The sequence below is a fragment of the Crocuta crocuta genome, unplaced genomic scaffold (assembly GCF_008692635.1).
Source record: "Crocuta crocuta isolate KB4526 unplaced genomic scaffold, BGI_CrCroc_1.0 scaffold383, whole genome shotgun sequence".
Lineage (NCBI taxonomy): Eukaryota > Metazoa > Chordata > Mammalia > Carnivora > Hyaenidae > Crocuta > Crocuta crocuta.
This window is the reverse complement of record NW_027531897.1, coordinates 62462-90167: the sequence shown is the minus strand read 5'-3', so window position 1 is coordinate 90167 and position 27706 is coordinate 62462. Positions and strand designations below refer to the sequence as shown.

The 27706-nt window shown below is 38.3% G+C and overlaps 2 protein-coding genes across 2 annotated transcripts in view; one reads left to right on the top strand and one right to left on the bottom strand.

Moving 5' to 3' along the window:
- Positions 1–2081: 2081 nt before the first annotated feature.
- On the bottom strand, positions 2082–6430 carry SERF1B (small EDRK-rich factor 1B). Its single transcript, XM_077773557.1, has 3 exons — positions 6296–6430; positions 5508–5616; positions 2082–2348 (listed from the first exon to the last, which is right to left on the bottom strand). Exons 1-3 carry the CDS (start codon positions 6300–6302, stop codon positions 2276–2278), a joined length of 189 nt encoding a protein of 62 aa, XP_077629683.1. The 5' UTR covers positions 6303–6430; the 3' UTR covers positions 2082–2275.
- A 5594-nt stretch (positions 6431–12024) lies between these two features.
- The window catches only part of LOC144239516 (transcription factor TFIIIB component B'' homolog), a gene marked incomplete at its 3' end in the record, with an annotated part of 74016 nt that continues 58334 nt past the window's right edge, over positions 12025–27706 (top strand). Inside the window, exons 1-8 of the mRNA XM_077773600.1 lie at positions 12025–12100; positions 12212–12339; positions 13690–13799; positions 14676–14735; positions 17384–17512; positions 18670–18803; positions 20249–20343; positions 26230–26284. Of these exons, the coding sequence (XP_077629726.1) occupies positions 12025–12100; positions 12212–12339; positions 13690–13799; positions 14676–14735; positions 17384–17512; positions 18670–18803; positions 20249–20343; positions 26230–26284 (787 nt within the window). The remainder of the gene's footprint in view (positions 12101–12211; positions 12340–13689; positions 13800–14675; positions 14736–17383; positions 17513–18669; positions 18804–20248; positions 20344–26229; positions 26285–27706) is intronic.

The following is a 27706-nucleotide window of genomic DNA, read 5'->3' as shown; positions in this document are numbered from 1 at the left end:
AAAATGCTCAACATCATTCATCATCAGGGAAATACAAATCAAAACCACAATGAGATACCACCTCATATCTGTCAGAATAGCCGATATTAACAACTCAGGCAACAACAGATGTTGGCAAGGATGTGGAGAAAGAGAAGCTCTTTTGCACTGCTGGTGGGAATGCAAACTGGTGCAGCTACTCTGGGAAACGGTATGGTGGTTCCTCTAAAAATTAAAAAATAGAACTACCCTACACCTAGCAATTGCATTACTAGGTATTTATCCAAGGGATACAGTTGTGCTGTTTTGAAGGGACACATGCATCCTAATGTTTATAGCAGCACTATCAACAATAACCAAAGTAGGGAAAGAGTCCAAATGTCCATCGATGGATAAAGATGTGGTGTGTATATATATATATACACTAGAGTATTACTTGGTAATCAAAAGGAACGAAATCTTGCCATTTGCAACTACATGGATGGAACTAGAAGGTAGTATGACTTCACTCATATGGGGACTTTAAGATACGGAACAGATGAACATAAGGGAAGGGAAGCACAAATAATCTAAAAACAGGGAGGGGGACAAAAACATAAGACACTCTTAAATATGGAGAAAAAAACAGGGTTACTACAANAATAAAACATTAAAAAAAAAAAATTAAAAAAAAATAAAATAAAATAAAATGCAAAGATTTACTTGATAAATGGATTACCAAGTGACCTATAACAAGATTACCAGAACCCTCATTTTTAAAAAATGTTTTGTTATTATTATTGTTTTTAAGAGAAAGAGACAGAGACAGAGCACAAGCAGGGGAAGGGCAGAGAAAGAGGGAGACACAGAATCCCAAGCAGGCTCTGTGCTCTGAGCTGTAAGCACAGAGCCCGATGTGGGGGCTCAAACTCACAAACTGTGAGATGATGACCTGAGCTGGAGTTGGACATTTAACCAACTGAGCCACCCAGGCACCCCGCCAGAATACTCATTAAAGTATTAGGCCAACTCTTAAAGATCTGTCCATTCACACAGTGGTGGATTTAGATGATCAGTAAAAATTTGTTAAAATACATGTGAAAAATCAAGTATCTGAATAATAAAGTTATTTTATTTACTACTTAAATGGTATTTTTGTTCTTTTTGCAATAATTAGGCCCATTTGCTTCAGAATAGTGAAGTCACAGGGGTGCATGCATGACTCAGTCAGTTGAGCGTCCAACTTTAACTAAGGTCATGGGTCTCTCCATCGGGATCTGTGTTGACAGTTCGAAGCTTGGAGCCTGCTTTGGATCCTGTGTCTCCCTCTCTCTCCCTCTTCCCCTCCTCCACTCATGGTCTGGCTCTCTCTCTCAAAAATAAACATTAAAAAAATTAGAATATAAACAGCAAAGTCTCAAACCTTAGTTTCTTCAGATTAATGGAAACTCTCAAGAGGCACCTATATGGCACAATCAGTTCAGTGTCTGACTCTTGATTTCAGCTCAGGTCATGATCTCATGGCTTGGGAGGTTGAGCCCCCTATCAGGCTCTGTGCTGACAGTGCAGAGCCTTCTTGGGATTCTCTCTCTCCTTCTCTTTCTCCAAATAAATCCTAATGTAATCTATGTAGTGTACTCTGGGGGACAATAATGTGTTAATGTAGTTTCCTCAGTTACAAAAGACTTACCATTCCGGTGGGGAATGTTCATAATAGGGAAGGTCAGGCATGTGTAGCAGCAGGGAATACTTGAGAAAAATCAATCTTACTGTGAACCTAAATCTGCGCTCACTAAAGTCTACTAAAAAAAAAGTCACTTACTCCAAAAAATTTTAAAGCTGTAAGCAAGAGCTGACAGTCTCTTAATTGAGATTTCCTTTGGTTTGTATTTAGTTGGTATTCCATGTAGGTCAGTACTATCTATGGCAAATTCTTCCAACAAACCAGTTAATTATAAAGTAATGTTAAATCTTTCTACAATTTTATTGTCAAGTTGACTTTAAGACCTCCATTAACAATGTTTATGACAAAGATTCTAGATTTAAAGAGATTATATTATCTCATCACATTATCTATTATATAAATGCTTATTGCAAATAAAAAAAATAACATTCACCAAAGGTCACATGCATGGTTTTTGTTTTATTCTTTGAAGAGTGGTTCTGAAACATCACACTAGGTCAGGCTGAAAGGTAAAGTTTAAAATAGTTTTATGAGGACATGTTATAACATATGACTGCTTACTCCACAAAAGTTTAATCATAGAGCTTATGGTACACGTTGTTGGCAGAGGCACCCAGGTTTTCCAAATAGTCATCATTTTTCTCTTGTCTGCATAGACTTCTTCTCATTAGCTGCCTTCTGCTTTTGTTGCATTATCTCAGAGTCCCTATAATGGGGGAAAGAATGGAAGTTGTTAGAGAAAAACTGATTTCATGTTCTCCCTTGTTTTCTACATATAGCCCCTTAAGATACAATTTAAAAGAAGATATAAAAATTCCTGTCTTTCTGTTCTGTTGGAGACAGAATTAGAAGACAAACAATGGAACGGCTTTGAAGCTGGATCTTATTTTGAAAACCATCCCTACTGTTATGATCTTGGGCAAGTAACCTCAAAGATCTTTCAATGTCAGAACAGTACTTACCAGAGTTGCCCTGAGGAATAGCTATCAATGTATATATTGCACATTAGGCAGCTACATACACAATAATGAAGTTGCTCTCGGTTGTCAACAGGAGACCCTTATTTTTTTTTTAATTTTTTTTTTTTAATGTTTTATTTATTTCTAGGAGAGCGAGAGAGAGAGACAGCGTGAGCAGGGGAGGGTCAGAAAGAGGGAGTCACAGGCTGAAACAGGCTCCAGGCTCCGAGCTGGCAGTCAGCACAGAGCCCGACGCGGGGCTCGAACCCACGAACCGCGAGATCATGACCTAAGCGAAAGTCGGACGCTTAACCGACTAAGCCACCCAGGCGCCCCAGGAGACCCTTATTTTTAAAAATATATTTAATGGCTTTGTAACCAACATCTACTTTCTGCCAGATCATGATCTCATGGTTCATGAGTTCGAGCCCAGCATCAGGCTCTTTGCAGACAGCTCAGAGCCTGGAGCTTGCTTCGGATTCTATGTCTCTCCCTCTCTCCCCCTCCCCTGCTGATGTTCTCTCTCAGAAATAAACAAACGCTGAAAAAAAAANTCTCTCAAAAAAAAAAAAACCCTAAAAAAAAAAAAAAAAAAAAAAAGCTTAGAGCTGAACAACTTATCCCAGGTCACATAAAAACCAAGTTTGTCCAATTTAAAAGTTGAGACTCTTTCCAGTTCCACACAGATTTAGTGTTACATTTTAGGAAGATGTCAGTAAGACATTTCTTAAAGCCAATAGCATCAACAAGGAATGAGCATGAAGGGAAAACAAGACAGCTACAAAGAAAACAACCCAGAAATATTTACTTTTTGTTTGAAACCAAGCTCTGTTGTGTTTGCTGTATCCTTAGCAATGTTACTGAAGTTCAGAGCATCAGTTTCCTGTTCTATCCACTGAGGCTAAGACTCCTTTTCAGGGTGATGAATAGAGATAAAATGTACATAGTACCTAGAACAGAGCTTTGTAACAAGTGGATGATCATTCAATAGTAACTATTACTGAGCTAAGCTAGACTAGAGATCTCCACTAAAAATTTCAGGTTCACTGATTGGTACCATGTTCACTTTTACTCCAGTGTGAGTAAACAGAAACTTAAGGCAAAGTTTATCACTTTAATACCATAGAAAGAAAGCATGAAGTGATAATTAACCCAATGTGGGGCTTCAGCCCACAACCAGGAGATCAAGAGTTCCATGGTCCACAGATTGAGCCAGCCAGACACCCCAAAACAATGATTTTTAACTCTAGTTGCACATCAGAATCACCTGGCGAACTTTTTAAAAGTTAGGTTTAAGTTATACACAATAAAGTTTACCTAGGGCACCTGTTATGCCCAGCCCCAGATCAATTAAAGGAGGACTGGATTTAAGGCACAGGCTTGAGGAACCGTCAAGGCTTCCCAGCTGTTTCTAATGTGCAGACTTGAGGACCACAGGGGAAACTGCTAAAGTATGTGCAGTCAATTCTTCACCTGCCCTCCAAGTTGTACATAGACACAATTAGGTGGGTTTGTTTGTTTGTTTTTGTTTTTTTGCCTCCCATTATACCATGCTTTTATGTGTTCTGGAAGGCATACTGGTGGGGAAATAAACTATTTGTTACCATCTTACAAAAAGATGCCTATTTGCAATGATGGCTGTTTCTTTGTTCTTCCTGCTTTACAAACGAGCTCAACCCTACACGCGTTCCCCTTAAAAGTAAATTTGCAATATTGACATATTTCTTAAAGACGTATAAAATTTAGAGACCCAACACTCTAGTTGTGGAAGCTCTCAACTGACTTTTTAAAGAAATTCTGCTTGGAGAATTAAGGAATCTTCTGGCATCAAAGGCATCTTTAATTAAAAACAAAAATCTCATCTCAGGTCTTGATCTCAGGGTCCTGAGTTCAAGCCCCTCATTGGGCTCAGTGCTGGGCATGAAACCTACCAGAAAAAAAAAATCTTTCACAAAGCAAAGCCAAAACACATGCTGGCTTTCATTAAAAAACAACAACAACAAAAAACTGAAGTACAAAAAAGTAACTACAATACAACTGTGTGGCCTTTGTCATTACTGTTAATTTTTTTTTTAAATGTTTTATTTATTTCTGAGTGTGAAGGAGAAAGAGAGAGAGAGAGACAGCGTGAGCAGGGGAGGGTCACAGAGAGAGGGAGATACAGAATCTGAAACAGGCTCCAGGCTCTGAGCTGGCAGTCAGCACAGAGCCCGACGCGGGGCTCGAACCCACGAACCACGAGATCATGACCTGAGCCAAAGTCGCTTAACCGACTGAGCCACCCAGGCGCCCCTGTCACTATGGTTAAAAGGCAGCAGACTCAGGAAGTTGGAAGGGTGTGAAGGACATACACTGTTGAAAGTCATCTTCTTGGTGAGAAAATTTAAGCTGCACTCTCAGTATTTCTGTAGGATTACAAAATTACAATTTTGTATTATTTCTCACATATAATGATGTGTATCAAGACTGTGCACCTGCCTTTTCTCCAACCCAATGGCTCTTTAGAATTCAATATAGCTACATACACTTTGTGTCTCCTTCAGAACATTTATCACTATAATTGAGTCACCTGTCATCCTCCCAAGGTTGGGTAGGAGCTCTGCTTCGAAAATGTTGTATCCCTAACACAAAACAGTGTCTTCCATATGGGAAGCCTTCCATTATCTTGCTAAATGAAGTTCTTATGGTTGTGGTGGGGAAGTGTTAGATTCTCCTCAAGAAAAACTTTGGCATGAGAGCTGGAAACTCTTGATCCACGGATTGGGATGACTTTAGTCATATGGTTTTAGTATGAGCAGCACAGCTGTTCATCTGTTATCCCTACTATGCAGGCTAAGCCTAGTTCTACCAAGAATTAAAAACATTCTTTCCATTTTCAAAAGGAAAAGTCCTTTAGTATCACTTACCTCTGCTTTCTCTGAGAGGTAGTCAAGCTATCCTCTTTTCTTTTCCCCTTACTAATTTCCTGGGATTTCTTCATGTTTTTCTGGCGGGCAAGTTCTCGCTGATTTCCGCCTACAAAGTTAAACAGTCAAGCTGTTTTCCCATCCCCAAAATTGGTTCTAATTCGTTAAAAGGCTCTTGTTTAAATGAATATGAAGTCGGCTTTTTAACAGATAACGCCAGCGGAGTATTGCACTGAGCAGTGTTCCCATAGCCCCGGGGAGGAAGCTCAGACGTAAACACCTCAGATCTTAAGAGTATTAGCATACCAATCCAGGTGTTCATCTGTCTGTAAATATCAGATCACTTACACCCAGCATTCCTCTCCTGTGTCTATATGGGTCAGTATATTCCAAATTAAGGTCTAGCTTTTGAGGAGTATGGATGGAGAGGAGGCTAGATACACAGGGAACACGCCTCCACAAGTTGGCCCGTCACAATTCGACTGTGAAGTGAATAAATGCAGCGGTTCGGAATACATTACCTGGAAGGGCCAAACAAAAGAACTAGGCAGGGGACTCAGTCAGAGCTTCCTGCCCTTCTCAGGCCTTAGGACCTTAAGCACCAGCTATAAAGCACTTTCTGATGAGGACCCCTCCCGGGGCCGCCGTGTTCACACACCTCACCTCCGGAGAGGTGTTCTTTACCGTGACAACTCGCACTTGGCCGGCAGGCACCCGCCCCACTTTGCAGGCGGGCCCGAAGCTANCAGACGCTCCCCGCCGCGTCCCCCACCCGCCCCCAAACTCACGGGCCATGCCGACACCGGACCGAGCTCAGCAAAGAGCTACTCGGACGAGCAGCGGCTTCCTAGCACGCTCAGCGGCCGTCCCCTCCCGCGGCTCCTGAAGACTGAGCCCGCGCGGGCCCTTCGCCGGGCTACGCCTCTGCTCCTTCCATCGCCCCGCCCACCGAGGCCCGGTCGCTGCCTCCCGCGAGCCGGGAGGCTGACTGCGCATGCGCCACTGGACCGGCCGGGCGGTCGTCCCGGCAGGTCCCGGGATCGCAGCTTTCGGGAGTTTAATCTGGGCACACGCCCCTTCGGTCATGCAAGTTTGGTCCAGTCCATAAAGCAGGTCCTGGGTCTGGATTTTACCCACTGTGGACCGAGCACTGGGGCTTGGCCAGCCCCCATTTTTTAATAACGACAGAAACAACAATAAACGCTGATAGATCTAACTTTTCGACCAAGAACGTTAGCATTCATTAATCCCCTTGCAGAAGCGGGAAAAGGAGGACGGGGACTAAACCGATTGAAGGTTAACTCGATCTGCAAAAGGCAGTTTTGGCTCTTTACACATTTTCTTATTCTAGCACCAAGCCTGTAAGCAGACTTCATTGTTCCCATTTTGCGGAAGATTGAGACTCTGAAACCAGGAGCGATTGTCCTAATAGGTAGGGACTCTTAGAAGTGAGCTTCATACATAAAATGGACTCTAAATCTGTTAATTTCCCTTTTAATCTCATTGGCTTTGTCAGGGTCGACAGTACCGAAGGAGTTTTAGGTTAATAGCTCTGTGCTTGGATTGTGTGATGGGAAGGGAATAGCAGGGGATGCAGTTTTATCTCCTATTCAGAATAACTTTGGAACGTGGGTACAAGTCATGGAGCATTTGCTGCTAAAAACATGTGCAAGGATGCCTGATGTTTAGTTTGGTTAATACTTAAAATTTTCATCTCTCCCGTTATTTATTACAAACATAACTCTCTAGAGTTAGTGTGTACACCCTAAAATTACCCTATTTCAAAAGGCTTTTATTTTGGAAATTTTAAACATATAGGACAGTATCGAAAATACTGCAATGCACTCTCAAGTGTATGTGACCAAGCTTCAACAATTCTTATTTTGACTCCTAAAAGTCACCTATTTTACAGAAGGTAGGAGAAAGTGGTGAAGAATTAGAGCTCTGGAGATGGAATGTCTCGGTTGAAAGCCCAGCTCTACCAGTGAGTAGATATGTGAACCGGGGCATGTTATTTCATTGCTGTAAAGCTTCCATATTATTTAAATGGAAAGATAAATGTACCCTCTTAATTAACCGAGTTAATGTATGTGAAGTACGAAGTGTCCAGGATATGGTAGCACTCAATATGTTAGCTATTATCATTCTTTTAACCTCAGAGAGCCTTGTGTGCTTGCCACTCGCTCCAAAACCCACCTCTCTTCAATGCTGTTTATGGGCCAAGCATCTGCTTCCACTTAACCTCTTCTAGAGTAACTTGAGCAGGGGGAAAAGATTGACTTTCTGTTCTGGCTCATTATAAAGAAGGGAGGGAAGCAATTTGGGACTGGTAGCTAAGTGGCAGCATTATTGTTTGTGTATGTAGTCGTAACTTACAATCTAATTGACCTTTTTCTTTGTAGCTGAAAATATACTTAGTGAATTGTAGGGATACACTCAAGATATATTGGGTGTGTCTGCTAGAGAAAACTGAAGACTTTCAAAGTTGCTATGTTGTCAATAAGAATTTACTCGACAAACTTCGTTGTGTAACATATCTTAAGACTATAAATAAATAATAAAATTAAGTCTGACTCTCTTCCCATCCTTATAGTAATGAGATATTAAATCCTTGTTATTATTGATTCCCTTACCTACAGAATTGCGGGAATGCCCTAGATTCTTAGATGGAACATGACACTCAGGGAAAGGCAATGCATCTTTCTACCAGAATATACTGTGCAAAAATAAATGGTCCTAGTAGTGGCTCGAACATTCCTGAGACATATTCAGGAGTGGTTTCTTTGTCAAGTTCTTGACTTTCTTGAGATGTATCTGAAGTCCTGTTGCCTCCCCAGTGTACTGGAGGGAACCCACAGAGGAGGGAGCCCACCGAATTCACAGACCTCTATTTTCTTTCCAGTCTTAGAGTAATTTCTTCTATTGTGCTTTCATCCCTCTTATCTTAATCTCAAAAACACTTGCCTCTCTTTCTCCTTCTGGATGACATAGCAATCTCTTTAATTAATGAAGGATTTTATTCTTTTGCCATTAACATATCAGGATGTTCTTGCAGAATTTTATCCTTCCAAAAAGAAAGTCAGGCCTGTCTGTTGCACTGAGTCAGGGAATTAAAAAACTGGCCCATCCTGTGTAGAGCCAATCTCATCTGTGGACATTTTTCTTCTGATCATATAAGTCTTCCCTAACCACATTATCTGAAGTAAGCCAGCGTCCCAATAATATCTTTCATAATACTCTTCAAATTTCTTTCATGGCATTTAATACATTTTTAAACTATCTTGTTCACTTGTCTTATTTTTTTTCCCCCAACCGAGAACACCTTATTTATTTCTCTATTGCTACCTCCTGAAGCAGATTAGGAATACATATATTACATATATTAATTTACTATGTAACTATATAGTTAATTTTTTCATGTTTAGAGAGAGAGACAGACACAGAGCGTGAGAGGGGCAGGGGCAGAGTGAAAGGGAGACTCAGAATCTGAATCAGGCTCCAAGCTCTGAGATGTCAGCATGGAGTCCTACACAGGGCTCAAACTCACCCGCCAGGAGATGATGACCTGAGCCTAAGTGGGATGCCTAACCGAGTGAGCCACCCAGGCGCCCCTGTAACTCTATAGTTTTAACTATAATAATTTTTGAACAGGTACATTAAAAAGTATACAAAGGTCTACAGTGAAAGATCTTGTTGCCACGACGTTTCCCGTAAACCTAGTTCCCCTTCTAGGAGGTAATTTACCAGTTTCTTCATACCTGTATTTGTAATCTATGTTCTACTTAATTTAGAATTTCCAAGCCCTGGGGATGTGCTGGCGAACAAGCACGACTCTACAAGACGTTCTTCTTCTGCTGCTGCTGCTGCTGCTTCTTCAAGTTTTTAATTACTTTTTATAATCTCTACCCCCCAATATGGGGCTCGAACTCATGCCCCTGGCTGCTCCAACTGAGCTAGCCAGGCGCCCCATGATTTTAATAGTCTCATAAAGGTTTGGGTTGAATGTCTTTACCTTCTTCCCCTCGTTTCTCTAACTCCTAGGGACGCTTGGAGAGGGGAGAGCTGACCACGGAGCCTCTCAATTTCCGGTTCACTAGTCATTCTATAGTTTGACAGTTACCATGGCTCCGGGCGCTGTGCGTCTGACGCTTTTCCTAGGCGCTGGCTGATGGCGTAATCAGTTCCGGCGCCTTACGAGGGCGGGGAAGCAAGGTACTGGGGGAAACTTAGCTATCAGTGTGGCAGGGTCATGAAGAAGAGGCGGCGGCGGGAGGAAGGAGGAGGGGGTGGGGGTGTGAACTTGCGGTAGCTGCCCGCTGGGCTGGTGGTGTGGCTGCGTGGAAAGGGCGTAGTTCTTAATCCCTTCTCCGGGCAGCGGCCGGGGCTCGGGGCTGAGAGCGGCCGTGGGGCCGCCTCCCCGGGCCCCCTGGCTCCGCCATGTTCCGCAGGGCACGCCTTAGCGTGAAGCCGAATGTCAGGCCTGGTGTAGGCGCCAGGGGCTCCACCGCTCCCAACCCCCAACGTGGACAAGAGGCGCCCAGGCCCCCGGATCCAGCAGTCGCCCCTTCCCCGAAACCCGCGGAGTCTACGGATGTACNAGCATTTTTCCTCTCCCCCGCCTCTCTGGGCCTGTCACCGGGAATATGACCACATGAATTTACTTTAGGCGTGTTCCGTCTCCTGCATTAAGTCTTAAGAGTTGGAACTCTATGAACCTACTCCAAACTGCAGTTTGTCACTCTGGCCACAGGGTGTGTCAAATATGGATTTTGTTAAAGGTCTGCAGTTCCCCGGGTGGGGACCTCATCTTCAAGTGGTGATGAGAAGAGTAACAGTCTTGATGTGACATATATTCACACGTGGTAATGTTAGAGAGCTTAGATTACTTTGCCTTTTTTTTTCTTGAGTATTTTGCGGGGGTAAGTACTTTTATAGATTTTAAAAACATTTATTCTTAAAAGGAGACCAGTGTTACATTGGTTATTGCTGATTTGTGTCAATGAGGAGCATGTATGGCTGCTTGATTTGATTTGAGGCCATGCCCCTTTATAGTGGCCATGTTTTCTGAAGGGAAAATAAGCATGTGCCAATACCACATTTAGAGTCAGGATTTTTTTTCTTTCTTAAAAAATTTTTTTTGATGTTTATTTTTTTAGAGAGTTAAAATTTTTTTTAATGTTTTATTTATTTCTGAGAGAGGGAGAGAGAGACAGCATGAGCAGCGGTGGGCCAGAGAGAGAGGGAGACACAGAATCTGAAACAGGCTCCAGGCTCTGAGCTAGCTGTCAGCACAGAGCCCGATGAAGGGCTCGAACCCACGAACCGTGAGATCATGACCTGAGCTGAAGTTGGATGCTTAACCGACTGAGCCACCTGGCGCCCCTGATGTTTGTTTCATTTTTGAGAGGGAGGTGGAGAGGAGCAGAGAGAGAGGGAGACACAGAATGTAAAGCAGGCTCTAACTGTCAGCACAGAGCCCAACGCAGGGATTGAATTCATAAGCACAGAATGAACCCAACTTCGGGCTCGAACTCACAAAGGGTATGAGATCATGACCTGAGAAGTGGATCACTTAACAGACTTAGCCACGTAGGCAACCCAGGATTTTTTTCTTAATTTAACAGTTTATTAGACTTTGCCTAGACAGAGTTTGCTTGTCTGTAAAATGGAGATAATATTCTCTGATTTGGAGAGTCCAGTTATTGTGGAGTTAGAAAAAACTGACAAACTATCTTGGATAGGACATGGCAGAATAGTTGCCTACAAAAAGTTTATGGTAGTAATTAACAAAGTAGTTAAAATTAAGCCATGTTGGGCTACTAATGGCTTCTGTTTCTGTAATATATATGTGAGGAGACCAAGAAAAACTGACCCTATTAAATGACAATGAGATGGTATAAATTCTCTATATGCTCTGACTAGAAGGTGAAAATTTTATCCCTTTCTTTTTGGCCTAACTTCCTCTGTTGGCCTGAACTGGTGCTGGGCATAGGGTGTTATTTTTTGCCAGTTTACTGTTACGTAGTTATTTCCGTCTATCTTATAGGAATATTTTTTCAAAATTTCTACTCAAAAAAGAAATACAAGTAACAGTCACTGTTTTGTATGTTTGGTTTGGCTGATCTCAGGTTGATAAATAATTTAGATCAGGTCAGGGGAATGTCCATATAGATTATAAACTTAGTTTTTAAAAAAAACAATTGTCAGTTATACAGTGATTGAAAGTAGGGTAATGAAGCTTTAATTTGTAACTTGGCCTTTTGGTTTTTTTTGAGGGAGTTAGGATGAGCTTAAACTTATGTGTTCTAATGCACTAAGGGACTTGAAGTTTGAGAAAGATCAACAGTCTTTGTTGAATTTACATATCTGTTAAAAATAATAGTATACAAAATTTTTATTGGAATCTCTGTCATGAATAATGTATATCTCAAGTCATTGTTTTTTTTTTTAATAATGAGATTTTACTATTTTATATTTTCACCAGGCTAGTTTTTTAAAACTAGAATATAAAAGATCCATGGTGCCCTTTTTTTTCTTTTTAAATTTTGACAGTGATGAAAAGACTGACAATGAGAATTATGTTGAAGAATCCAGTAAGTCTTCCTCTGCTGTTTCACAAAGAAGAAAGCGAATATCAAGTACTACTACTACTGTGGTTAAGCCTGGTGTTAGTGTTCCTTCAGAATCTCATCCCTTATCTACAGTTAATCAAGAAGTTCCACAGCCAAAGCCTGTTTCAACAAAAGAGAAACCACCATGTTCAGACAGATACCGAATATATAAAGCCCAGAAACTAAGAGAAATGTTAAAAGAAGAACTGAGAAAAGAGAAGGTAAATGAGAAAAATCACATTTTGACTGGTCCTGTTAGGTTTCTGGTTTTGTGTTAGGCCTCATTTGTAGGAATAATATCTGTAGTATTTAGTGGAGCATAACCAGTTAATATTCCTTATGTTAATAGAATATCCCCTTTTGTGAACTGATTAATAAGCATGATGGAATTAATAAGCTATTTTTTCGGCTCTCTTTTTATATTCATCTATATCTTTGATTTTGGTGAAGGCCACAAACAGAAGGTCTGTACACATACACACATAGAAAAATATACAAAACAGATTTATAAAATAAATTTTCAGTATGATCTTTCATGACATGAGTGGCATACGTTTGAATTAAGACACATATACTTGAGCACAATGGTAATATTTTATAAATTGATAGTATGGAAATTATAAATGGGAAAAATTTGCATGTATGTGATTAGTAGAGCCCATTTGCTTTTTAATCTTGAAGATTGATTATTTTTCCAGGATTGTACTGTACCAGTAGTGATGCATGTAAGCTCTGCAGTTAGATACTTAAGATTTGAATCTTAGAGTTGTCCCTTACTATGTGTTCTTGGGCAATTGAATTAATTTTTCTTCTTGTCCTCATCTGCAAAATAAGACTGATGATAGTATGTATCTCATTGGAGGGTTGTAAAGATTAGATGAGTTAATATATGTAAAACACATATAAACTTGTGTCTGGCAGATACAAAGGGCCTAACATTTGTCAGCTCTTATTATTAATTATAGAATGCCCTTGTTAATTATGAGGAGGACACTTAGTATGATGCTTTATATTTGTTACTTAATTCTATTATCTTTGTGAAGAAGACACCACTATTTTATACAGGTAGAAACAAGTTCAGAGAAGTTAACTTGCTTTGTGTCACATATCTGTGGGATTTGAATCTATATCCTCTAAAATTTAGGTCTCTAAAGATGTTCTATAGAATCTGCTTAGGTATATTTATTTTGAGGAATTAAAAAATTAAACATTTGCTTCAAGAATTTTGTAAAATTCACAGAAATCCAGTTCATTACAGGGTAAATCAAAAACTATGTATTTATAAATTCTTAGCTAACTATTATAGTTAGAAGGCATTAGTAAGTATGATTTTATACATTGAGCTTTTATCCAGACCTAGACACTTGAGTTTTTAAAATTCCTTGATGTACTACAATTTTTTAATAATGCAGTTTATGAAGTTTTTCCTAAAATTAGGAATAATCGTGGTAGGAATAATATGAAATCACTTGCAATTAATGCAACAGTGGGCTATACCTTTGAATATAGTACATGTGAAATTCTGTATTTATAAAATTAAAGTGCATCTTTGTATGCGTTTGTGTGTCCAGAAGCAATGGAAAAACAAATATGCCGTAAATGAAAGTCAGAAGCCACCAGATCGTTCAAAAATGACTATGAGAGATTTCATATATTACCTGCCAGATAATAATCCAATGACGTAAGTAAATTTTCTTGTTGTCCTTTCTTTGAGTATGTCATGAGTTAAGTATCAATTTTAGAGTATAGGTTCATGTTTTCCAAAAACATGTTGACAAAATTTGTAGCACATACAATCTTCCTTTCAATAGAATTTTTAAACAAAATTTAGTAGTATTTCAGGTAACTGCTTTTTTAGGATGGTGGCCTTTACCTTTGAAATTAAAAATAAGTTTCCTTTCTTACGTTACCAAAATGTTGTAAAACTAAACAACTTTCAGCAATACTGCAGTTTGTATTTCTTGTACACTATACCCTGAGTCTAAAAGAATGCTGTAATTTTTATGCTCTACCTCCTAATTATTTATAGTGGATATAATTTATCCCCTAAGAACAAAGCTTCTTTAATAGTTAGCCTGAGGAAGCAGACAGTTTATAATAAATCTCAGTGTTGTGTTGTTGATGGTTTAGCAGATGGATGCAGTAGTATAGCCTTTTTCAGGTTCACCAGGTCTTTGGCCTATTGCTGAAGGGCCTGAAGCCTAGGTGGTAAGTCGTTTGACATCTAGGAGTTGGAGATAAGCCATGTAGTTTGCTTCAGACATGAGGACCGGTAGAACTTCCCTTCACTAAGGAATTAGTAAGAACTTTTCCTACTTAGTGCGTGGCAGATTACTTATATTTGATGACAGAGTTTTTGACTGAGAAATTGACTCTTGTGCCACACCATCATTAATAATAGTGTTACAGTGTATCATTGAAAATGCCGTTAAAATAATTTCCTTCTTGCCAATGGGTGGAATTAACAAGATGTAAATTACTTATTCATTGTAAAATATTTTTTATATTAAATACCAAATTGTGTCACATTTAAAAACAAATGTTATTTGTTTAATAGTTCTTCCCTGGAACAAGAAAAGAAAACTGAAAAATCATTGACACCAGTCCAGACAAGAGAGTAAGCATTTTATCCTACTGTATTTTTTAATAAATTCTTTGATGGGTACAGTTTTAAAAAAATGAAATCAAATGATGCTTTTTGTTATAGTCAAATTGCATGTGATAGGAATGTTTAAATAGAATTACTAACAAGAATAACAGTTACTGTCTGATTTAAGTCAAAATGTAAGGTGGCCCAACCATGTATTATATATGCAAATGACCAATGGTATTTCAATAAAAGCTTATATTTTATTTTTATTTATTTTTAAAAAATTATTCTTTTCTTAAATATTTATTTATTTTGAGAGAGAGAGAAAAAGCATGTGCCCACGATCGAGGGGAGAGGGGCAGAGAGGAAAGAGAATGCCAAGCAGGATTCCCAAAACTATCAGCATGGGGCTTCATCCCTCGAACTGTGAGATCATAACATGAGCAGAAATGTTGGATGTTCAACAGTGAGTCACCCAGGCACCTCTCAATGAAAGCTTTTAGAATGAAAAAGGATTTTGTTTTGTTTTAGAATAATATAATAAAATAGTACAAAAATCGAAAGGAACAAAAGTATACTGAGAAATCTTCCAACTCTGTTTTTCTGTCATCTGGTTCCTCTGCCTGGAGGCAACAAATGTTACCAGTTTTTTAATGTATCATTTTAATTCTAGTCTGTGTAAACAGGCATGTATATATTTTTCGTTTTCTTTTCTTTCCTTTTCCTTTTATAGTTAAAAAAAATTTTTTTTAATGCAGAGACAGAGTGCAAGCAGGCGAGAGGTAGAGAGGGAGACAATCTGAAGCAGACTCCAGGCTCTGAGTTGTCAGTGCAGAGCCTGACATAGGGCTTGAACCTACAAACTACAAAATCATGACCTGAGCCAAAGTCAGACTCTTAACTGTCTGAGCTGCCCAGGCCCCCCTCCTTTTATAGTTTTGATGCCACTAGAGAGTCTATTTGCCTTTTGCCTTCCACACTGCACTGTCAGTTTAGTTTACTACTAAGAAATGCCTCCAAGAGGCTTCCTAGGAAGTTATTATAATTTTGTAATTGAAGGTTGGGGATTATGGAAATTACTGCAAACTGATTTTCTGAATGTTACTTTAAAGATTATTATGTAATGATTGCTGTTTTGCTTAGAATTTATATTATTTTAAAGCAAAACTCTCAAACTTTAGAAATAGGTTGTATTTTTACAGATAATAGGTTTTGTTTCTTTTGTAAAACCTTAAGGAGACCGTATAGTTCAGTGGAGTTATATGTGAGTTGGAGTCATTGTTTGGAAAGCTTTATTTGACTTCTTTGTCTACTTTACTGTTGTGCAGTCTAGAGCAAAAATTTGTTAATTTTGAGAGAGACAGAGAGAACCCAAGCAGGAGAGGGGCAGAGAGGGGGGACAGAGGTTCCAAACCACTCTGTCCTTACGGCAGAGAGCCCCTTGAACTCAAGAGCCTTGATATCATGACCTGAGCCAAAGTCAGACTCTTAACTGAGCTACCTAGATGCCCCCAGCTCAAAAATTATTAGTCTTTCTCCAAACCTCAAATGGGTTTGAAAATACTAATGCCTATGGGTTGTTATGAAGAGTTGATAAAATGATCTAGAAACGAATGCTTTATAACTGTAGGAGTTGTATTTGTTAATTCCACAATATGTTTGATTTATGGGAAACTGTTGAGACAGAAAACATGACAATTTTTTTACTTTTTTCAGAAGAGACTAAATGCTTCTTACTAAATGCTACCATATAAAATGATAAAATTGGGGGAATTCTTTTTTTTAATTTTTAATTATTTATTTTTATTTTTTATTTTTTTATTTTTTATTTTTTTATTCTTTTTTATTTATTTCTAGGAGAGAGCGAGAGAGACAGTGTGAGCAGGGGAGGGTCAGAGAGAGAGGGAGATACAGACTCTGAAATAGGCTCCAGGCTCCGAGCTGGCAGGCAGCACAGAGCCCGACTTGGGGCTCGAACCCACGAACCGCGAGATCATGACCTAAGCGAAAGCCGGACGCTTAACCGACTAAGCCACCCAGGCGCCCCTTTAATTAATTTTTTGAACATTTATTTTTGAGAGGTATAGTGAGATAGAGCATGAGTGGAGGGGGGCAGAGAGAGAAGGGGAACACAGAATCCAAAGCAGGCTCCAGGCTCCCAGCTGTCAGCACAGAGCCCGACGCGGGGCTCTAATTCACGGACTGTGACATCATGACCTGAGCCGAAGTTGGATGCTTAACTGACTGAGCTACTCAGCCTCCCTGAAATTCTCTTATTTTATTTAAAAACATTTGTTTTAGATGTGTATTCATTTTTGAGAGAGAGACAGAGCGTGAGCAGGGGTGGGCAGAGAGAAAGGGAGACACAGTCTGAAGCAGGCTCCAGGCTCTGAGCTGTCATGACAGAGCCCATTGTGGAGCTCGAACTCACGAACTGCAAGATCATGAGCTGAGCCGAAGTCAGACACTTAACCGACTGAGCCACTCAGGTGCCCCATAATTGGGGGGAAATTCTTATAACCACGTCCTTAACATGTAGTATTTTCATTTAGGGTATAGGGAAAATTGGAAAATTAATGGAAGGTTTGATTTGAAGTAATTTATTTCAGAAGTTGATAGTATGCGGGAGATCCTTCTCCTGGATTTAAGAATTAAGCTGTCTTTACATTTGGTAGGCAAGAAGGTAAAAGTACTCCTGATGCTGAAGATCATGAAGAAGTAGAAGAAGAAGTGGATGACGGGCCATTGCTGGTTCCTCGAGTAAAAGTGGCAGAAGACGGTTCCATTATTTTGGATGAAGAAAGGTAAGTTAAAAAGAAAAAGAGGTTGTGGTTTCAAACATAAGAACAAACATGCTTTGACTAATGAGAGAGATTGGATTTTCACATCAGTCCTGGTCACTTAAACGCTGATGTTTATATTTTTCTAATGCATGTTATAAATAGAAAAGTGAGTTAGATTCACTTGTCAGTTTTAGCAATTTTTATGCTGTGTTTTGTGTGAGAGGATGGTACTGCTGATCTGTCATCCATGAACCTTCCACCATTGTTTTACTAATTTTAATGGTAATTGGGATGAGCTACTGAACTAATTAAATGCTGGTCTCTACTGATGATACATTTCAAAAATTGGCTCCGTCTTGAAGTCAAAATTCAGGTTTTCATATTATTAACTAATACTATATTTTGGTGTGTGGTTATAACTACTGAAAATGCAACGAATGGATCATAGGTTTAATATTCTATAATGTTTGTTATGACAAGGGTTAAATTCACTTTGTTGTTTAATTTCTCAGTTATAACATTAAAGTTTTCAAAGTTGACGTGGAATTTGTTGTTTGTCAAAAGTGTGTTTTTTTTAAAAAAGAAGATAAATTTATGAGTAAGTAAATACAAAAGAGGAATGAAAAGTCATCTGACAGCTCAGTAAAAAAATCTTTTTATAGCATGTAAAATTCTATGATCATTAAACATAAATGTGGTACTTTTAGTAATTGTTTTTGTGTGTTTTCCATTGTTTTGTGATGATCATTTTACTGGTCATTAGATAGTTAAAAGCATTTTGAACTGCTTTGTGTACAGGAATGTAGAATGTAAACATAAGATGTTTATATTTCTCATCTTCTGTTGGGGTTAGCATGATAAAGTAGTATGTGTTAAATGTAGAAGACATGCAGAAGTCAATAAAATAAGTAGTTTTTGGATGGCCCAAAGATAATGTGTAAATTTTATATTGCTACTAATGATTTTGGAAGAATGCTGGCATTTAATTTTATTCCTTGGCAATCACATTTTAAGTAAAAATTAGCAAATTCTTGGTAAATATGCATATGTCAAATAATATAATTATACTTTTAATAGGATTCTCCCGTGATAAATTTTCAAATAAAACTATTCAAATATCACTTATTACTTTTTTCTTGTTCTAAGTGCAGATCTACTTAAAAATGTGTCTCTTTCAGCTTAACTGTAGAAGTTTTAAGGACAAAAGGCCCCTGTGTTGTTGAGGAAAATGACCCCATATTTGAGCGTGGGTCTACGACTACATATTCCAGCTTCAGGAAGAACTATTATTCTAAACCATGGTCAAATAAAGGTAACTGCTTTTCATTTTAAAATGTGGGGATTTTTAAATTTCAAATAGAGTGAATTATTATCTGTAAGTAAAGAAAAGTAAAGAAAATGCAGACCATGTTGTTTTCTCTGTAGCTACTGTTTTTGGAACCTGCCCTCTGCCCTCTCCCCTCTTCCTGCCCTCCCAATACCATGGAACTCTGTTTCTGGCTTTATCTTAGGAATCTTTTTAGGAATTAGCATTATGGTCGTTTGGGCTGGAATATTCCTTTTTGTCAAATCCTTGTATAAAAAATTCCACTTTTATGTAAAATTAGTAATATTTCTAATACTCATAATAATGTTCTACATGAGATACTCTTGTATATATAATAAAGTTCCTAAGAGTGAAAATGTTGCTCTTAGAAAAGTATATAATAGGGGCACCTGGGTAACTCAGTCGGTTAAGTGTCCGACTTTGGGTTAGGTCATGATCTCGTGGTTCGTGGGTTTGAGCCCCACGTCGGGTTCTGTGCTGACAGCTCAGAGCCTGGAGCCTGCTTCAGATTCTGTTTCTCCCCCTCCCTTGCTCCTCCCACGCTCATGCTCTGTCTCTCTCTGTCTCTAAATAATAAACATTTGAAAACATATGCTTTTTAAAAAATTTTATTTATTTTGAGAGAGTTTAAGCAGGGGAAGGGTAAAGAGAGAGGGAGAGAGGGAGAATACCAAGTAGGTTCTGCACTGTCATTATGGAGCCTGATGTAGTACTCTAACTCACATACTGTGAGATCATGACCTGAGCCGAAATTAAGAGTTGGTCACTTTACAGACTGAGCCACCCAGGTACCTGAAGCATATAATACCTTTTGAGTGATATTGCTTATTCTTATAAAAATAATATAAGTTGTTTTTGGGGAAAAATGAAACAGAACAGAGTAATACAGGACAACAAGAAAGATTCTATAATTCCCTCCTTTGACTTCCCCAATCCTGTTTTATTGAGGTTACTACTATTAATAGTTTCTTGTGTGTTTTTTTGGTTACTTTCTTTCACACACTACTTAGCACATCTTAGTTGTTTATATCAAAGCAGTAATATAGTGGCTGTTAACTGACAGGTTTCTTAACACNCTCCCCCTCCCGTTCCTCCCCCTCCCCTTCCTCCTCCTCCCCTTCTTCCAGTTCTTCCTCTTCTTCTTCTGCTTCTCCCCTTTCTTCCCCTTCTCCTCCTTCTCCTCCTAATTTCAACTCCTTGGGTATGAGCACATAAATTTCATATATCAGGTTTGTGTATAAAACAATCAGAGATTGTTTTAGATGCATGAAATTCTTTCCAATAAAATTGACTAAAGATTTTCTGAACTTTAATAAAAGGCTATTAGATACTCTCAAATTTATTTTTAACTCAAAATATATACTTAATGTAATATTTTTTCCTTTGAAATACTGGTATTTTCATTCTTTCTAAATCTTTTATTTTTACAGAAACAGATATGTTTTTTTTAGCCATCAGCATGGTAGGAACTGACTTTTCTATGATTGGACAGCTTTTTCCTCACAGAGCAAGGATAGAAATTAAGGTAAAGTAAACTCAATACATTTGTTGATTGGAAAAGGACCAAAAATTACTATTTTTTTAACTTTTGTATAAATCTCATTCCATCCTTATTCACTACTAGTTTTGAGTACACGTGTCCCTTTTTACAGCTCAGAAAGTAATGTAGTATTACTCAATTCTGAGTACAATCTCCTTACCTTTAGCATATTATCTTATTTATGTCTTGCTCACTTCTAGAATGGATTTTAGGGAGTACCCATAAAGCCACTGAATCTAAGATAAAAGAAGAGTTAAGTAATGAAAGAGGGAAGAATAAATGTATCAGAATATGCATTTGGATTAAGGGTAGCTTGAACACAGAATGTATTGCTTAATTTCCTAGGAAGACATGAAGAGAGGCATGCTAAGTTAGCTAATTCTCATTATATGATCTAACTGTTGGTTTCTTAGGCTACCTTAACTTTGTAGACAGTCAGGGATACTAGTAACAGCAGCAGTGATGTAAATTAGTGCTTTACTATGCGTAACAGAATGAGTAGTAGTCTCTGTTTTATTTTTCCCTTTGTGAGAAACTTAATTACAAGTTTCGTGGGATGGAGTGCATTTGAATGCACACTATGTTGGGTGTCATGCATTTTCAATGTATAGTGAGTTCTTTATTCAACCATGGATTTTTTTCTTCATTATTTAAACTTTTAGGAAAGATAGATTTTTTTGTTCTTGAGCCATACTAGGCATGGATTGATCACCTGGGGACCATTATACAGTGCAGTGGTTATTCTGTTTCTGCAAAAGACGAATCGTTTATATTATTTATGTTCTTTTTCTAATGTTGAACTTTGATAAAAAGAGAACAAAATGTTAAAGTATGTGAGGGCTAGAAACTGTCTAGGGGAGCTCTCTTATCTGAGTAATTAATGATAACTTTGTCACTAGATTATTTCTTTCAAAAATTGTTTAGACTCCTCCCCCAAGTTTAGTGTGATTCTCACATACCTTTGGGCAAAATTTGGAAAAGTGAAAACTTGGGACTAAAGTGAATTATATTGGTTTTCAAATATTGAACCAAACTTGTATTATTCTTTCTGTATGTTGTATTTCATTATATTTTCTTGAGGATTTATTTATTTATTTATTTTTTTAAATGTTTTATTTCTGAGAGAGAGAGAGAGAGAGACAGCGTGAGCAGGGGAGGGTCAGAGAGAGAGGGAGACACAGACTGAAACAGGCTCCAGGCTCTGAGCTGGCAGTCAGCACAGAGCCCGACGCGGGGCTCGAACCCACGAACTGCGAGATCATGACCTGAGCGAAAGTTGGACGCTTAACTGACTAAGCCACCCAGGCGCCCCATTGAGGATTTATTTTTTACAGTGAGACACAGAATGCTTGCGCGTGAGCTGGCAGGGGCAGAGAAAGGAGATCAGGGGACCTGAGAGAGGCTCTTTGCTGACAGCAGCGAGCCTGATGGAGGGCTCGTACTAATGAACTTACGAACCGAGATCATGATTTCAGCCAAAGCTGGATGCTCAACCAACTGAGCCACCCAGGTGCTCATCTTGAGAATTTTGTGCCTCTTTGTTTGTGAGGGATATTTTGAATATTTATTTTTTATTTGCTTATTTTTGAGAGCGAGAGGAGAGGCAGAGAGAGAGGGAGAGAGAGAGAACCCCAGCCAGACTCTGCACTGTGAGCAGAGAGCCTGTTGAGGGGCTGAACTCATGACTGAGATAATGATTTGAGCTGAAATCAAGAATTGGACACTTAACCAAACTCCTCAGCCACCCAGGCACCTCATGAAGGATATTTTGTAACTTTCTTTTAATGTTTTTGTCTTGTTTTGGTACCAAGATTATGCTGGTCATGGAAAATGAGTTGAACCCTGTTTCTTTTTCTTTTATCTGAATGAATTTAAGATTAATACTATTTCTCCTTTAATGTTTGATAGAATTCAACAGTGAAAACCTTTGGACCTGTAATTTTCTTTCGGGAAGGATTTTAAGTTCAGTTTCTTTAATACATATAAGTATATTCAGGTATTCATTTTTGTCTTGTGTCAGTTTCGATGCTGATTGTTGAATTTATAGGCATGAAGTTTTCATAGTGTTCACTAATCATTTTAACGTTTTAAGGCTATTCTTTGATAATTGATGTTTTCCTTCTTTTTTTCACCTCTGTCTTGTTAAGGGTATTTTGACTTCCCAAAATCTTTCTAATGAACCAACATGTAGTAATGAGTTTTTAATTGTGTATTTTCATTTTTTTTAACTCTTCAACATTTCCTTCTATTTACTCTGCCTTTAGTTCTTGCTTCTTAAGATGAAAATTTTGAACATTTTAAGTACTTTATCTTTTTTAATTAGACATTTAAAGGTATACATTTTCGGGGCGCCTGGGTGGCTTAGTCGGTTAAGCGTCCGACTTACGCTTAGGTCATGATCTCGCGGTTCGTGGGTTCGAGCCCCGCGTCGGGCTCTGTGCTGACTGCCAGCTCAGAGCCTGGAGCCTGTTTCAGGCTCTCTCTCTGACCCTCCCCTGTGACTCTCTCTCTCTCTCTCTCCTAGAAATAAATAAAACATATAAAAATTTAAAAAAAAAAATAAATAAAGGTATACATTTTCATCTGGGAACTGCTTTAACTGGAGTTCATAAATTTTGATAGGTTGCTTTCATTATTACTCAAAAATATTTTCTACTTCTGTTTAATTTCCAGTGTGTTTAATTTCTAAATATTTGGGACATTGGTAAATAGGTTATTCTTTTCTAATTGTATTTTGTTGTTAATTCTACTGTGAGTTTAAATATATAAGCTGTAAGATTTCAGTCTTTCTGAAGTTTAATGAGATTTATTTTAAAAACATGTTATACTCGTGTATAACCAGATTTCTGGTTACTTGAAATGAGTGTGTACTCTGTTATTGGGTGTACTGTGTAGTTGTAGTAGTTAACGGAGCGAAGAATTGACATCTGTATTCATGATTATAGATTTGCCTGTTTCTGTCTTTATATTGTTCAGTTTTGGATGTATATTGGCACTCTTGTGTGCTGAAGTTCTTTTAATGGGTACATTCACTTTTAGTGTGTTGTTGAATTGATCATACAGCATTTGTCTTTCTCTGATTTATTTCACTTAGTATAACGCGTTCAGTGTCCATTCATGATGTTGCAAATGGCAAAATGTCTTTTTTATGGCTGAATAATATTTCTGTTCACATATGTATATATATATGCACATATGTGCCATATTTTCTTTATTCATTTGTCACTGGACACTTAGATTGTCTTGGCTGCAGTGAATAATGCTGCAGTGAACCTGGGGATACATACATCTTTTCAAGATAGGGATTTTGTTTCCTTCAGGTAAATACCAGAAGTAGAATTGCTAGATTATGTGGTAATTTTATGTTTAATAATTTTGGGCAGCATCTATACTGTATTCCATAGTAGTTGCAGCAGTTTATCCAGTCTGGCACTCTTTTAGTTTAATTTTATTATAGGTTATTTCTGAGAGAGATGAGAACATGGTCATTGAATTCTTACATTGACCCTTGATTTAAAAAAAAAAAAAAAGATAAAATGTCTGTTGCACATTTCCATGTAATAATTTAGTTCATTTACCTTTAATGTAATAACTGATATGACTGGATTCAGGTCTGTCACCTCACTATTTTCTGTTTATCCCATCTGTTTTTTATTCCTCGTTTCCTGCCTCCTTTGGGTTATTCAGATAAATTTACTATTCTTTTTTTAAAAATTTTTAAAATGTTTTTATTTATTTCTGAGAGAGAGAGAAACACACACACACATACAGCGTGAGTGGGGGAGGGTCGAAGATAGACACAGAATTGGAAGCAGGCTCCAGGCTCTGAGCTAGCTGTCAGTACAGAGCCCGACTTAGGGCTCGAATTCGCGAACCGTAAGGTCATGACCTGAGATGAAGTTGGACGCCCAACCACCTGAGCCACCCAGGCACCCCTAAATTTAGTATTCTTTTTAAATTTTCTTTATTGTACTGTTTTACTCTTTACACTTCATCCTACATGTGTAATAACCTCTTACAAGTATATTCTATTTACCCTTCATCCTTTGTGCAATTATATATTTCACTTTTACATGCTATAATCCAATTTTACATTGAACTAATTTTAGCTTGTAGTCTTTTGTCTTTAAAGGCAATTGAGTAGAAAAGTAGAAATATTTAGCCACCATTTTTGATGCTTTTCATTTCTTTCTGTCGGTCCGAATAGCAGATTTACTGTTGAAAAATTCTCTTAGCTTTGATTTATCTGAAAATCTCTATTTCAGCTTACTTTTGTGGGGGTTTTTTTCTGGATATGCAAGTGGTTTGATAGGTTTTCCATTCAGTGTTTTAAAACTGTCATTCTGTTGTCCATTGGCCTCCAGTGTTTTTGATAATATCAGTCATATTTATGTTTTCTTCCCCTGTATGGGATAAATTGTCTTTCTGTATCTGTTTTTGAGAGTTTTTTTCTTTAACTCTGGTGTTCAGCAGTAGGCTTATGATTTTCCTATGGATAGTTTCTTTTCAGTATTTTTTCTACTTTGTTCTCTTCCCCTCTCAGAGGAAGAAATTATTCCCTCTTCCAGAATGTGATTGCATGATTAGATAATCTCAAAAACAAGCTGATATCCTCAGACTTCCTAATGACCTTAGTTAGGATGGATTGAACCTTAAACTTTAACCATCTCCATCTTAATGGAAGTAATGTGAAGTACAATTGGAAATGATGGTCTTTGGTCCTTAGAAAAGCGTGAAGAAATGTGCCTTAATATAAAGTAGGCTCTTTTTTTTTTTTTTAGTGTTTATTTTTGGGAGTGCATGCACGCACATGTAAGCGGGGGAGGGGCAGAAGGAGAAGGGGACAGGGGACCAAATGGGTCCTGTGCTGACAGCAGAGAACCCAGTGCACGGCTTGAAGTCATGAACCGTGAGATCATGACCTGAGCCAAAGTTGGACGCTTAACTCACCGAGCCACCGAGGTGCCCCAATATAAAGAAGTTTCTAAAGATAAACCTGTCCTGACTCAAAAATTTGTTTCTTCACAGGGTCTCTTCCATGCGATAAAAAACAGAAGAATAATAATATGAAATGTTTAACTTCATATGAATATATTAGTTTTTAAAGAGTTAATACTGGTTAGCTTAATTGATTACAGTTTGATATGTTACCAGGCTAATTAATTTTTTTCTATCCTCTGTAAGTCTAGCTTCCATTGCTGATTTATGCTATTGATTATAAAGAGGTTCAGGGAGCTCAGTATAGATCTTCATCTCTGTTTTTAAAAAGCTGAAGGTTTATGGGCAGCCTGGGTGGCTTAGTCGGTTAAGCATCCGACTTTCGCTTAGGTCATGATCTCGCGGTTTGTGGGTTCGAGCCCCGTGTCGGGCTCTGTGCTGACTGCCCGCTCAGAGCCTGGAGCCTATTTCAGAGTCTGTGTCTCCCTCCCTCTCTGACTCTCCCCTGCTCACGCTCTCTCTCTCTCTCTCCCCCCTAGAAATAAATAAAAATATTAAAAAAAAAAAAAGCTGAAGGTTTAAGTAGCTTGCCTCTTGGCAAAGACGTTATGTACCAAAGAATCATTTGTTGTAAGAGTTCTGTTTTATTTTTATTTTAGAGAGAGAGCGCTTGCACACAAGCAGGAGGAGGGACAGAAAGAGAGGGAGAGAGAGAATCTCAAGTAGCCTCCACACTTAGTGTGAAGCCTGACTCAGGGCTCGAGCCCATGACCCTGGGATCATGACCAGAGCTGAAATCAAGAGGCAGACCCTCAACTGACTAAGCCACCCAGGCGCCCCAGATGTTTTATTTTAGTGTTTTTTTTTAACTGTAATCTTCACTTTTTTAACGGGATAAAATTACTATACATTTTTGTTTTCTTTTGTTAACAGAATAAATTTAAACGTGAAGAGAAAACAAATGGATGGAGAATAGACAAAGCCTTCCGTAAGTATTAAGACGTCTTTTATAACGTATCACTTGGAGATCTTAAAAAAGGACCAGACTTTGGTTCCACTGTGTTTTAGATTTGTGTTTTCTCATTATTGTCATAGGAAGAATGAGACTGTACATTTTTCTCTTCAGCAATGCAGGTCTGGCAACTGATAACAGATCTATAGGCAAGGAGTTAGCTAAAACATCAAGAAGCAAGTAAGCAGAGTTCTGAGTTCCAGAAGTTATAGAGGGACTGAAGGCACCATTTCTACGTGTTTTATGTTTTGAGGGAACTATTCAAGAAGGAATTGTTTCTGGAAGAACTTTATACTACAGTTTCAGTTAATATTACTAAACACCTGCTAAGAGATATTTACTGTTGTAGTATTGAGGATATAATGGTGAGCAGGGCAGATGAGAGGTCTGCTTGCAGAGCCTTAAGTCTAATTGGATGTGGAAAAGGATAAAGTTAGTAGGCCTGGTTAATTGCCTATTGTGATTAATTTCTAAGAAGAAAAAAGGGAGTGAAAAGTAGATACGTAGATTGGGTAATCAGGGAAGTTTTGTCTGAAAAGGTGGCTTTTGAATTTATAGCTGAAGGAATGAGATATGTTTTTCAGCTGTTAAGCAATTACTTCATCAAAGTTAACATTTTTTCTTTTCAAGTCCAGAGAAGAATATCAAGGGATCTGTACCAAAAAACCCAAAATTAAATGCATTGTTTAAAATAGTACCTGCAGGGGCGCCTGGGTGGCTTAGTCAGTTAAGCATCCGACTTTCGCTTAGGTCATGATCTCGCGGTTCGTGGGTTCGAGCTCCGCGTCGGGCTCTGTGCTGACTGCCAGCTCAGAGCCTGGAGCCTATTTCGGAGTCTGTGTCTCCCTCTCTCTCTGACCCTCCCCTGCTCATGCTATCTCTCTCTCTCCTAGAAATAAGTAAAAATTAAAAAAAAAAAAAATAAATAAATAAATAAAATAGTACCTGTAGAGGCACATAGCTAGTTCAGTCAACTTTTGATCTTGGGATCATGTGTTCAAGCCCCAAGTTGGGTGTAGAGATTACTAAAAAAAAATAAACAAATAAAAATAAAAAAAAATAGTACCTATATTCTTTGTGTGAAAGATAATTACCAATGTTTCCTGATAAATGTATTCAGTGGCCACTTGCTGTAGTGCTAATCTTCCGAAAAAACCTAAAGAGAGGATTGATTTTGTATAGCATGTGTCTTTACCTCATGAGTAGACATCGAGATGAGTGGACTCTACTCGCACTGTTGTATTGGGTCTTTAGGGACAGCACTTCAAGAAAAGCTCCTGGAAGATCTGGAGTATTTTGGTCTTAAACCTCTCTATTTTGAAGAGGTGGTCCTGAAACTGTTCATTATGTTCAGTGCATTGTAATCAGAAAAGAATCTGTAAATCCGTAAAGTCTTTA

Coding starts and splice junctions, on each gene's coding strand:
- SERF1B (XM_077773557.1), bottom strand. Junction 2,349..5,507: donor ACCTCTCAGAGAAAGCAGAG/GTAAGTGATACT, acceptor CCCCCATTATAG/GGACTCTGAGATAATGCAAC.